Here is a 13,402-nt window from a genome sequence, read left to right as displayed (position 1 = left end):
TAGACAGAAATGGTTGAATGCAACAATTTAAGATGGGTTTACAGGGAAGCAAATAAAGGGACACATTGTCTCTTGTGCGGACTTTAGCATGATAACCTTTGTAATTATAATCCTAAAACACCAGCTCAGATTTCAGCCGGCGGCACAAGGACCATGCGGACTCGTCGGAGAGGTGGGGGTGGCGGGGGCTCCTGTTCTCCTTTGCAGCACCGTCTGCTGACATTAAACATCCCGCAGTCACAAGAAGAAGAAGAAGAAGAAGAAGAAGAAGGGTCTGCACAAACTAACAGCAAAAATGTCCCAAAGTGAGACGCAGAGAGGTGTGAAGAGCGAAGAGTTCTTCTTTGATCCCGAGGCATCGCTCTTTGATCGCCGGGATTTCCGAATGGCCGGTTATAACTTCAGTGACGTCTTCAGCTCCGAAGACTCTCGCATGGATCAGATCAACACTTTTCTGAAAAATGTGCACGTTTTGCTGGAGGCTGCTCGATTCCTGGAGAGCGCCGACAGGAGGAAGGACGGAAGTGAGTTCGCGCTGCGTTTTGATTGATCCATTTTATTTGTCCCCTTTGATACAGGACTTCATTGTCATCAGAGCCAGACAACAAAGGGCCGAGTTCATTTAACTCAGACCGCCTGTGTCTGCGCCAGATTAGTTTTTCATTCCACTGGTTGTGTATTTGGTGTTCTGGACGGTGTTGTACTTGCGATGTGGAGCAGAGACTGCGCGTCTCTCCCTCCTTTCGCACAGCTTTCGAGCTGCAGAGAGAAACAACTGTGACATAACGATGGTGTCTGAAGGTGTGCGCGCTAAATCAGACCCACATTGCAGCGCCCTCAGTTTAGGATGATGTCATTTTTGCACCTGCAGATTCGACCCTCCCCCCCTCCCCCCCAAAAAACAACATAAATAAATATTTTTTTTAAATCGATCAAACTCATAGAACATAACTTAATGGTTTGTGCTAACTTGCTAATTTATCATTAACACCCGGTAGAAATTAGCTATGCGTTTGACATAGTGTTGATTGGAGAACTGCTTGTTTTCTGAACTTCCAAATTTACCTTCGTATCAATTCGATAGTTTTTAATTATTTGAATATTAAAAAATGACTTAATAATAATTAACATTAAAATACGAGCGCTTTATAAATGTTTCCGTCCGCGAAAGATTGTTTTTGTGCGGAACAGCAGAGCACATGCGGAAGACGAGTGACGTCAGCGACTGTTTGAGCTCCTCCTCCCCTGGTTGTTTGCTTCCTGCTATTTGTGGGCGTGTCGCTTCGCTTTCCACATGGCGAGAGACGCTTCTGTGATTGGTCAGGCTCTGATTCAACCCCCGATGACGGGAAAGTTGTACGCAAATCAAACGCCCGGGCGATATCGACGTCAGGTGTTGCTGGGCCTGGCTTCAACTGGCACGTACACGCCCATGGCACTGTTGCACCATGGGAATTGTAGGTCTTTTTTCCACTCATTCATTTTCTACCGCTTTCTCCACTTTGTGGTTAACAGGACTTGCTGAGGCCTATCCCAGCTTGCTATGGACTCCACACAGAAAGGAATCGAACCCAGTATTGCTGTGAGGCGACAGCGCTAACCACTCCGTCAGGCCTTTTTTTGAAACGAAGTATTCTGCAGAGAACACGCTTGAGTCAGGCACTGTCAGATATTTATTAAAGACGTAAATTAATTAACGTGTTCAATTATTATCCAGTATTTCATGCCAGTGATGTGTAATCTAAAATGATTGTTTTATCATTATTTAGTCCAACATAATGTTTTTCTTGATTTTAATCAGCAGTGGTAAATACCTTCAATTACAGTGAGCAAAAGTAGTAATAATTTCATTGAGCTTAAAATACTTTGTTGAATTGTGCACTACAGACTGGAAAGAAAGAAAATTAAATCTTTATTCATGTCATTGAGCATCCAGATACATTTAGCACACACACAAAATAAAATAAAATGATATTTACGCCCTACAATAGGCCCCTCTCAACAATCCAAACCCTTGCATGCATTTATGTAGGCGGCAGAAACGCTGCACCTCACAGTTATACACAATAAAAGAAAAATCAATAATATAATAGTTGACAAAGGTAAGCTGTTAAGAGTGTGAGCGTTTTACAGACTTTTCACAATGCACTGTAATACTCCGTTTCCCACAATGCAACGCGTTTTGACCGGCCTCTCCTTCTGGCCCCGCCTCTCAGCTGTGCAGCGAGGTAAACAAACAGGGTCGGGGAGGAAGCGAATCGAGCCGCAGCGAGCACCTTGCTGAACCTGTTCTCTTTTATATCCTTTCTATTCATTTATATATATATATTTATATTTAAATACAAATACTGTCGTGTTTCCTACGAACTTTTGATACTTTGATAAACTGGTTTTAAGATTTAATAACAACGAAACCTGGCGAAGATTGGCTTTGCCAGTTGGAAACAGGTTCCCCCGCCCCCTGTTGAAGCGCTAACGGTTTGCTAGCATTGCAGCCTCGGCAAAGAATGACGGAGGTCCAGCTCTTAAATATCCAGCGGCTGTTGGAAGCTGCGGATTATCTAGAAAGGAGAGAAAGAGGTAAACGCAAGTCAAAGGTCGTCGAAGCTGAGGCATGATCGATAATCAATTGACAGCCCTTGTTTCTCGCAGCTTTAATAATGACATTGGTAATTGCTTTTTTTTTTTTTAAAACGTCAGCAAATTTCATCTACACCGATTTTATTTTTTTAGAAGATCATAAATGGTAATTGTAAAGGTGTCTTTATTTCTTGTGGAGAAACAGACTTGGCTAACATCTAACCCGCTTGTGTTGTTTCTGACAGAGTGTGAACACGGATACGCGTCGACATTTCAGCCCGACCAGAACTCGAGCTACCAGAGGCAAAGGAAGTTCCGAAATAAGAAGTTCAGCAGCAACCACAACAGGTGAGAACGGGCATGAACCGTCCTTCACCTGGGATGAATGTGGCGCAGTTGTGATCGGCATTGCCGTGGAACGTATGCACTCTTTGTAAATGTAAATGGGTTCCATCTAGAACCTGCGGAACCGTGTTTATTAATACCGTTCTTTGGGGCCACGTAGCTGCAAACTCAAAGGGAAAGAGAATCAATAGAAAATGTCTTCAAATTGGAATCAGAGGCACCACAAGTTTTCAGATTAGAGGATGAACTCTTATCGCCATATGACCGGGACTGTAACATTTTACACGTTAATGTTTACATGCTGATCCATTCTGTAAAAAGTGTTGCTTGATGCAGATATTGCTGTTGTGCAATAAGTCTTGTGGATTGCTAGCGCACTCTTTGAAGTCACACATCAGTGTGTTGTTCAGTTGTTCCGTGTGAACAGGCAAGAACCTTCCGAAATAAGACCCGCTGACTCGACATTGTGCTTTTTTTTCTCTCTCTCTTGGCGTTAAGCATCTTTCATTCATTCATTCACTCGTTCATTTTCTCAACTGATTGCTCTGAAATCCGGCAGCCTATCCGAGCCTATCCCAGAAGTCTGCGGGCGAGATCGTCACATTTACGCTCACACCTACGGGCAATTTAGTGTAACCAACTCACTTCAGCTGCATGTTTTAAACCGGAGAGAACCCGGCGAGAACCCGGAGAGAACCCGGAGAGAACCCACGCAGACACGGGGAGAACATGCAAACTCCTTGCAGAAAGGCCCCATGTTGGATTTGAACCTGTGACCTCCTTGCTGTGAGGCAACAGCAACACCCACTGCGCTGCCATCTTTAATTCCATTATATTATAATCGATATATATAAAATGTCGCCCCCCCCCCCCCTCCTAGCCTCATGTTATTAATGTAAGAGGGGGTCACAAAGAGCAACTGTGTCGCAACTCATCACTAACATTTGATGTTTTGTAAAGGTTCCTTTACAAACATTCCTTATGAACACATAAAGTGGAATGACATCACGTTGAATGTGAAACTATTTCCCCTGAAAGTAGCACCAGTAAAGAACGACATGTTGCTTACGAGCGAAAGTTACGAGCCGTTTTTACCACGTCACAGCGGCATTTTCCACAGAAAGGAAAGACCTCAGTCCCCCCCCCCCCCCCCTCCCCCACGTGCACGGAGAGGATCTAAAATTAAAACCTTCAACATCTTCTGTATGGGGGGAAAAAAAAAAGAGATGAGGATGTCCAAAATTGAAACCTTGTATCATTTTATCATGTAAGACAGCTGTTTAAACATGGCTGTCGCTCCAGCTGCAGCCAGCCTCCTTTGTTTGTGGTGAGTCGAGGCTCAAAGCGACGGGCTTATCGGAGTCTGTCTTCCCTTGCCTACTGTTTATAGCATGGCTGCTTTATCTCCTTGACCCACTCTGTGTACGCTCACACACACACACACACCACACCCGCGCTGACACGCATGCGTGCCTGCAGAAGGAAGCGTTCTGCAGTTGTTTGTGTGGCCTTCAGACGCGTCTGTATTGTGCTATTGCTGAGCTCCAGACATGCAGATGCAGATTCGGGATTCAGGGAAATGGGTTTCTGATGATAACTGTCAATGAGAGATCGTACAAGGATGTAATGTGTGCTTACGCTGCAGGATTATTTATTTTGGTGCGGGGGGGGGGGGGGGGCTTGGTTTAGGGCTGATCTTGATGTCTGCCTAATGTTCAGAGTAGAAGAAGGAAGTTGTACCTGCCATCAGCGTTATCCTAACTTAGCTTTAACACGATTTTGCAGTTATTATTAGCACGTTTTGAAAGTGCTGGTCATTTTTACCCATCGGTGGAATCAATCCCAATCAGAGTGTCTCAGGAGGATCAGCCACTGCTGATCCATACTCTGCTTGTTGAAAATGCAAACGGCTGAATCTGCTCTCTGATTGAAAGCTTGCGCTTCTGTCGTTGCAGATCCACGCACAATGAACTGGAGAAGAACAGGTGAGATCCCACGTTCGTCTCTTCCTAAAACTCTGCAGGTCGCGGCCTCCTGGCGCGAAATGTCAAGCTGACATTCAGCTGTTTTTATATTCCGCCCATTCCAGAGTGAAGCTCGCTCGTCATCCGGTCAATAAACCGAAAGCCAGCGCACCAAACGAAATGTGTTGTTGCAGGATTTTGTCGAACAAGCACACGCACGGCTCTGCCCCGCCGCGTGAACAGCCCCGTCCTGTCCCACTGTCCAACAATGTTTGACCTCTCTTCAATGAGCTCTTCCTCTTTAACACGACCCCTAACCCTGATGTTTTTGTGAGCCTTGCATGCACACGCTCAACTTATATTGAGTTACGCTGCTTGGCTGCCGGGCCGAGGGCTTCGATGCGCCGGCGCAGTTGGTTACCTTGTGTGTGAGTTAAAGGTTTATTGCTTGTTTTTGAAGCAAGGCTGGCAATAAAGTAAGGCCAAATGTTCCTTTCAGTAGCCTCTCTATCCTAAACGCATGCCTGAAGCAAATTATAACTCTACATGCAAAAAAAAAAGAATCTGCAGCGGAAGAAATCCGAAGTACCTGGGAAGATCTTGGCTTATTATTTTAAACACGACAGAGACTGGTTTCTCAGATTGAGTTTAGCACCCACACAACGTTTATACTCCATCCCTTTGCACGCCCCAAAAGTCGTCGGGATGAATAAAAGTGCTCAGACTTGTATGACTTAAGACTTCCATTTTGTGATATCGGCGGGAGCGAGTACAATGAAGAAGGTGGACGGCTGCATCCATTCAGCGTAATTGCACGCCGTCTCGGCCTGCTTTTCTCACCGTTCTCCCCGGCAGTCTCCCCTGAAAGGATGGGAACGTTGTAAGTAGAGGCATCCAGCGAGTTAAATATAGACGAGAGTGGATGTGTCATCTTGGTGCTCGCTTGTGATGCTACACAAGGCCAGCTGCTTGCTTCGCCTTTGTTCGCGCGTCTTCGCTTCCCCCCTGGCTCCTCTCGTGCGTTCGAATTCCGAAAATCTGTTTGACTTCCGAGGCTTTTTAAATTACCCATTTAAACGTAAAACCTCTGCCTTCTCTTTTTTTTTTTTTTTTTTTTTTACCACACCTGTCTTCATTTTATAGCTAAAAAAAAAAAAGAGTCTAATTGTTGTTTAGTATTCGACGAGCCCAATTTGAATTTCCTGTAGAGAAAAGAATTGGAAATGGTAATCCATTTTTCTAAGCAACCTGACAGAAAGAATTATTCATCTTTTTTTTAAAGCAGTTAATCCACAATTGAATTTAAGAACATGCCTCTGCATGCTGCACTGGATCAGCCATAGTTCTACCAAGTGCGCGGGCTTACAGAACAATGGCATCAGCCTTTGTTTCATTTCAGCAGACGTCCAAGTCTTTACATTTTAGGCGGTTCCCTTTCGGTCTAGCCCTGGGTGGGGCTTCTCTTCTCTTTTCTTTTTTTTCTTCTTCTAGACTTCTCAACCTTGTTTATCTGCTGCTGGCGAGACGCTTCGCCTTGCATGGCTACTGCATCCCTTGATAACCTCTGTGACAAGCAGACTCCTTGTGACAGTAAAGACCACAGGATGCGGATAAGCGACCGAAAGAGGGGGGGGGGGGGGGCATTCCAGATGCTCAAACTGTGCAGGAGGACCAGATAATGTGGTGGTTTGGCTGCTCTGATCGTGTACCCCCTAATGGCCCTACTTTACTTCCTCATGTCCCTCCTCAATTACATTGCCTGAGAGGGGGGGAGGGGAGGGGGGGGGGTAGCAGTAAAAAGCCTTGCGTTCCCACTCGTTGCCGTTCTGCTACTTTGATCTCACAGCTCTCTGCTTATTAGTCCTTTAAAAAAAAATAAATAAGTATGGCAAGAACAAAGCACATGAGCTCGTCACGTTATACGGTCAGACGTTTGAGTTCCGTTCCTCTATTTACATAAAAGATGCCCTATTTGATGTAACCGTAGTAACAGTATAGCACATCTCTGACAGACACATGTTCTGATGCTCCCCGAAGAGAGCCAAACGTCTTCCCCAGTCGTTCCGCTCCCAGGGAGTGCCGTCTATTCGCAGGCTTTGCTGCAGGGCCTCAAACTACGACCATTTGTTCTGACCGATGTGGCGACTTGTATGCTTTTCTTGGTTTAGAAAAGCAGCTTAAGGGACTTGCTCTTTGGTCCGGTGAGCCCAGCGAGAGCGCATGCCCACGTGCTGGTCCCGACTCCGACTCCTACCCGCATAGGCCACCCGGCTGGATTGACTTTGGCTTTCCGCTAACACAATGGTGTCAGAGGATGAGGAAGTAACTGACAGGCTGAAGGGATGAACTGAGGGATAATGCAAGCACGCCTAACTAAGGGAAGCCCTGAGCAGCCCCCGCACCTGCGCAGCCCTTCATTTATTTTCACTTTCATTCAACTCGGCAATCTCTGTGTGCCTATTTGTGCCTGCACAGGTATGAGCACGAGTTTGCGTCTTTGGCAGCTGCATGAACTGGGGGCGTATTTCTGAATTATTCACGCTCACTCATCTTCTGTTTCATCTCCGCACGTTTCCACGCCTGCCTTCCATCACTCCTCGTTGCTTTTTAATTGAAAAGCTGCCAGTCTGACGTGTGGTTTCAGCTCTGAATGTTTAAGCCTGTCAGTGAGAGACTCTCTGCTCCACACACACACACACACACACACACACACACTCTAAAACGCTTTTTGGGATTGAGGTCACAATTGCCTGAATGCACGGAAGTGTCAAAGTCCTTTCCCCACCCAGATGCAGCCGTGCCTTTTCATCCCTTCTGCAATTTCTCCTGCATTCTTAACAGAATATGGGTCATCGTTCAGCGAATTAAAAGACTTCTAAGCAGTAGAGATGAGCGGTATTTCGTCAGCTGACACTCGAGTCGATATTTGAGCAGTTTACGACAATCATACCGTTCAATCAAAGATGTGGCAACTGAATATGTGCCGTTTGATTTTTCTTTAGTGTTCCTGAAGTGGTGAGCTTACTAGTGTGTTCCTCTCAATTTCCCCACAGTTTCACGTTCAAACTTTATTGTTCACTGTTAAATAGTGATGAATGAAAAATGATGTAGAGATGAACACAACATTTCTGAGGCTTCTAATGGGTTTACTTAACTCCACGAATAGAGCATTGCTTTTTAATCTTCCCGTTTTAGAGGTAAAAACTTTGCTAGTGCTATACAAAAAAAATACATGCATTCATTGCACATTTGATAAACACAAAATGTGCAGCATGCAAGTCTTTCATGTCTTCTAGTTTTGACTTAACATGTTATGCTCCTATGAAAGTTTAGTCAGACCTTGAAACAAGTGAGTCGGTTTGTGTTGTTATTTCCCCGTCACAGACACAGACTTCCCTGTTTGTACCCGTGGCTAGTTACTGGGCAGATTACACAGGCCCATTCCACCCCCACTCTGTATCTTTCGCCCTCTCTATCTCATTTTATCTCTCTGCTTCCATCCCATCTGTCTGTGTTCCATTAAAGAGATGAAGAAAAGCATCCTTTTGACTGAAAGAGAAAGCCGCATGTCGCTGTAGGGCAAAGAGTGGCCTAGAAATGTTAGGCGTCAACAATGGACAATATCTGCACAATCTTTCAGATGCATAATCTACATATTTACTTAATTTTTTCCCCAGTAAAATGAACGAATAATTTAAAGCCTGATGTCTTTTTGCATTCTGAATTATTGTCCAGCGACTTTTGATGCTATTGTTGCCCACGTTACTTATTCCATTCAGAATTCAGAATACTTTATTAATCCCAATCAGGCACATAATAGGCTGCTATGCGTCTATAGGAAATTACAGAAAGCAGAACAAGCACATTTAGTACACATTAAACACGGATATTTTGGCGGCGGCAGGCGTGGATAAAGATGAAGAAAAGAACGACCATGAGGGAGAGAAGACACTGTCTAAAGTTAGGGATCAGTTCAAGATAAAAAACCAAAAAAACGGGGAACGCGGTGCCATGTTCGCACTGTCAAACAGGACTACATCGATGTTACAGCACATCCAAACAACCAGAAACAAGGTCAAATCAATATAATCAGCTAACGCAATGCTATATGCTAGCTTCATATACCTCAAGTCCCTCATTTCAAGCATTCAATTACATTTTTTTATACAATGTGAGGCTTCACTACTACAACTGTAGTTTTGGCTTGTCCCATGAGGGGTCGCCACAGCAAATCAACTTCCTGTGTCCACCACTATACATTCAGGCCTCTCCCTAAACATCTCATCTATGTTTGGTTTACTGTCGGTGAGGGATTTCATCGTCCTGCTATGCGTGACAGCTTAGAGCACAACAACTGGCCACGTGTTACATAATCCGTTAGCATTCAGGCAGCCTGTTGCTGCTATATGTTCTGTCATTCATTGCAGTCATAACCTTTGATTTGGTATTTGTTTGTGATTTTCTTATGATGTTTAGAATAATTTTTCTTGCAATTATTGTGTAGGTTTGACTACAATTACAGCTTTTGGCTGCTAGAGCAGTTTAACCCCTTGATGAATGTAAATTGCACATAAATTGCAAACCTGTCTGTAGCTACCTTTCATTCTGTGGTATTTTACCATTCAACAGGTATTTTAAACTCACCCAACACATGCCAGATGAGGACAGGGAGTTATGGGGTTGCCCAATAAATCCACAAGTTTCTTGTGTAACTAGAAAAGAAAAAGAAAGAAAGTTCTAAATCTCTCCAGACTCTCTCTGGCTGAGTCTGCATGATAAACGAGCCTCCTTCAGGATTAGGAGGCCTTTCTTTTGGGCAACATCAGTAGTTTATAGCCTTTTAGCCCTTTAGTGTGACAGTGAGGGATGGTGCTCGGAAATGAGTTGCCCTATTATCTAAGGACAAAAAACATGTGTTGAGTACATTTAGTAAGCGGCTGAGTCCACATGGTCTCAATAATAATAATAACCCTAACCTACAGTGGTAAGAGCGTCTTCCACTTATTGGAAGGTTGGTGGTTCTATGCCGATGTATCTTTGAGCAAGATACGCAACCCTAACTTTCTGGTATCATCAGGGCTTCCCACTGCTCCTCAAGGATGGATCAAATGCAAATAAAAATGTCCTCTCCACGGGATCCAAGATTCTGTCATGTCTGCATCTCCTGGGTGGTGTGTGTGTGTCTGTGTGTGTGTGTGTGTGTGTGTGTGTGTTATCACCAGGCTGCTTTCCAGAGTAGGGCGTATGAATGTGTGGACATGCAGGGCAAAGTTTTTGGTGTTGAGGTTCGGATGAGACAAACACAGATAAAGAGCAAATGTTGTCTATGCTGGCTTTTGTCACTAGAACTGACTCCACAGATAGTTGTTGTCTATCTCATATCCGTGTGTGTGTGTGTGTGTGTGTTGAAGCATGGAAGCTGTTCGGGATAAATTCTGCTGTTATGTCCTTATCAGTGCAGGTCCATGCATAGCTGGACTTCTTCTCCTCTCTCTCTCTCTCACGCATACACACTCTCGCTCTCTCCCACATTCAAATGCCCACAGATACTCTCTATCAGCACTCGGAACACTGTAGACTTGACACAGCAGAGCATAGCAGGGAGCAGCCCGACCCAAACAATGTCAGAATGGCGAATTCCATCTCTGAGTCCCTGGAGTTTTCTCCTTTAGGCGCCGCCAGAGATAGCTCCTGAGTCTGGGTCATTTCACTGCATCCATTCATGTCTCTCCACAGATGGCTTAAGCTAATGGAGCACTGATTGTGTTATAACCACTATTATCTCTCTTTACCTCTCAACTTGAGAGCCATTAGCAGGAGAGATAGTACCTGGAGCCTGTCTGCGGGGGGGGACAGAATAAGGGACTGTCAGGATGATGGAGCATATAAGCTGAGTAGGGTTTAGTAAATGCCATTCTAACTTTCCTCCACCAGCTGAACCTCGTATGTAATAACAGGCGAGAAAAGTAGCTAAAGCTGGGTACAAGAAATACCACGAGAGGCTGGTTTTGTCTGTATGTTAGTCCTTTGAAGAAGGATATACCTCAGGAGCTGGAGGAGCTCTCATTGGCTGACAGAGGGTGGAAGAATGTCTGACAATTACAATGCGATGGTCAATTAATCTTAAACAAATATTTAATTCTTTTTTTTTTATATATATATCGAATTTCTGACAATTACAATGCGATGGTCAATTAATCTTAAACAAACATTTAATTCTTTTTTTTTAATCTCTATATCTCTTTATTTCCAATAAACTTGAAAACAAATAGTTTTATCGCCTCCCTTTAGTTAGTATATCTACATAATTATCCTATGTGGTTCTGCCCCCCCCCCCCCCCCTCCCAGACGAGCTCACCTGCGGCTGTGTCTGGAGCGGTTGAAGGCCCTCATACCTCTGGGTCCCGACTGCAGCCGTCACACCACCCTGGGCCTGCTCAACAAAGCCGAAGCACACATAAAGGTGAGGAGAAGCGTCCTGCCGCGAGATGTTCACGGTCCTCCATTACCTCATTTGAAGTGTGAATGTAGGTGTGAAGGACTGTCTGTCTGTGTTACTCTGCGATGAACTGGCGCCTTGTCCTGGGTGTACCCTGCCTCTCGCCTGTTGACTGCCGGGCACAGGCTCCAGCAGGACCCGGTGACGGACAAAGCGGTTTCGGAGAATGAATGAATGAATGGTGTAACAATGTAGCACGCGCACAATGAAACTTTCTGTGTCTCGCCTCTCTTCCGTTTGTCCAGAAACTCGAAGAGACAGACAGGAAGAGCCAGTCGCAGTTGGAGTCTCTGGAGCGCAAGCAACGGCACCTCCAGCGCAAGCTGGAGTTGCTGAGGGGCGGCGGCGGCGGCGGCGCTGGCGCCGTGGCCCTCGGCAGTGCGGCTGAGGGGGGGGAGCGTATACGCATGGATAGCGTGGGTTCAACCCTCTGCTCCGACCGCTCCGACTCTGACCAAGGTGAGCGAGGGGCACTACCAGAACGCCGTGGTTGATTCCGCACCGCCGAGGTTTACCGCTCAGAGTCCATCTGCGTGATGAGACAGGCGTTACTGTCAACGATCATCTGTCCCAGATGCACTCGAAAAGCAAACGACCGTCAAATATGCAAACTTATATTGGCTTTTAATTCAAACTCTTTGTAACGAGTCACATGGAACGATTATAAATAGTTAAATATTAGATGTATTTTCACCATACGACAGTAAAACAATACGTTTCCATACGCCGATAATCTGGAACTCCTGATGACATTGAAGAACTTTCTTGTTTAACCTTAACGCATGCGTTGCTTAAATTTATGGATCTTGTGAAATACAACACTCTGGTAGTTCTGTTCAAGGCATTTAACAAATCATTACCCATTAACCTGCAACGTTTTTTTACTGTTCGAAGAGCTGCTCATGATTTGAGAGGATTTGGAGTTTTTAAACTTCCTCAAGTTCGAACCACACTCAAAAGTTTTTGTTTGTCTGTACGTGGGGTTAAACTTTGGAACAGTCTGGATACACACCACAAGCAATGTCAAGGTATTCATCAATTTAAGCTAGTATATAGACAGCTGGTTTCCTCACAATATTCAAACAGAGGGTCTTGAAGGTATTTATTGTTCCATTACCATTGCTGGTATTGTTTGTCTATTATTAATGTTGGCATGACTGTCTAAACTGTCATGTTACCTGTGGTAACACTATAATGGAGAAAAAAATAAAAAAATAAATAAAAAAAATTAATAATAATAATATATATATATATAATTTTGTAATTTCGCTAGTTTCGTCCGACATTTTGTTGTATTTTTTGAAATCATGCAGTGTATATAGTTGTTGTTAATATGACTTGGAGCTTGAAATAGAGGAGCTTACTATGTTTATGTTATGAGAAATGGGGGTGGGATTAAATAAGTTTTCTTCTTCCCACTCCCTTTCAGGCTGAATTGGCTTATTACTTATTGTTTAAATGTGGCTCGTGCGATGTGGCACGGGTTGTTTTGTTTTGTGTGCTTTTGTCATTGCCTGAAATAAATACATACCTAACCTAACCTAACCTAACCTGTGGGATGTTCCAGGCCCACTAATAGTGTTGACTTGTGTCTCTTTTGGGCAACCCCCCCCCCCCCCCCTCATCACTTCATCGCGGGCTGCAGAGGAGATTGAGGTGGATGTGGAGAACACAGAGTTCTCCCACGGAGAGCTGGACAGCGTGAGTACGGCCAGCACCAGCGACCTGGACGACCACAGCAGCCTGCAGAGCATGGCCAGCGATGAGGGATATTCCTCCTGCAGCATCAAGCTTGCCTTCTCCTCCTAGATCCCCAACTCACCCTCTCCCACAATGCATTTATCCCTCTGGCCATGCCTAGACACACATACCCAGTCACCTAATAGTGTTCCCTTTGCTCCTGCCTCTTAATGGCGCCTTCCTCCTCCTCCTCCTCGTTCTTAGCTCCTCTTGTGCTGGCGGAACAGCTATTGGAGGAGCTCCACTCAAGAGTTGCTGTTACCTCTGAACCCCG

General features: G+C 44.8%; 1 protein-coding gene across 2 annotated transcripts; it reads left to right on the top strand.

Moving 5' to 3' along the window:
* The first annotated feature begins 295 nt into the window (after positions 1-295).
* Positions 296-13,197, top strand: mxi1 (max interactor 1, dimerization protein). Of its 2 annotated transcripts, none has more exons than XM_068759813.1 (6): positions 296-524; positions 2,826-2,928; positions 4,881-4,910; positions 11,238-11,352; positions 11,634-11,847; positions 13,034-13,197. In XM_068759813.1, the coding sequence occupies exons 1-6, from the start codon at positions 296-298 to the stop codon at positions 13,195-13,197; spliced, it is 855 nt and encodes a 284-aa protein (XP_068615914.1). The 2 variants fall into 2 exon arrangements, with proteins under 2 accessions (XP_068615914.1, XP_068615915.1); XM_068759814.1 differs by lacking the exon at positions 296-524 and adding an exon at positions 2,508-2,580.
* The last annotated feature ends 205 nt before the right edge of the window (positions 13,198-13,402 follow it).

This window comes from Brachionichthys hirsutus, unplaced genomic scaffold, assembly GCF_040956055.1.
Source record: "Brachionichthys hirsutus isolate HB-005 unplaced genomic scaffold, CSIRO-AGI_Bhir_v1 contig_222, whole genome shotgun sequence".
In the NCBI taxonomy this organism is placed as follows: Eukaryota; Metazoa; Chordata; class Actinopteri; order Lophiiformes; family Brachionichthyidae; genus Brachionichthys; species Brachionichthys hirsutus.
The sequence above is the reverse complement of the archived record's forward strand: the minus strand, read 5'-3'. Positions and strand labels throughout refer to the sequence as shown.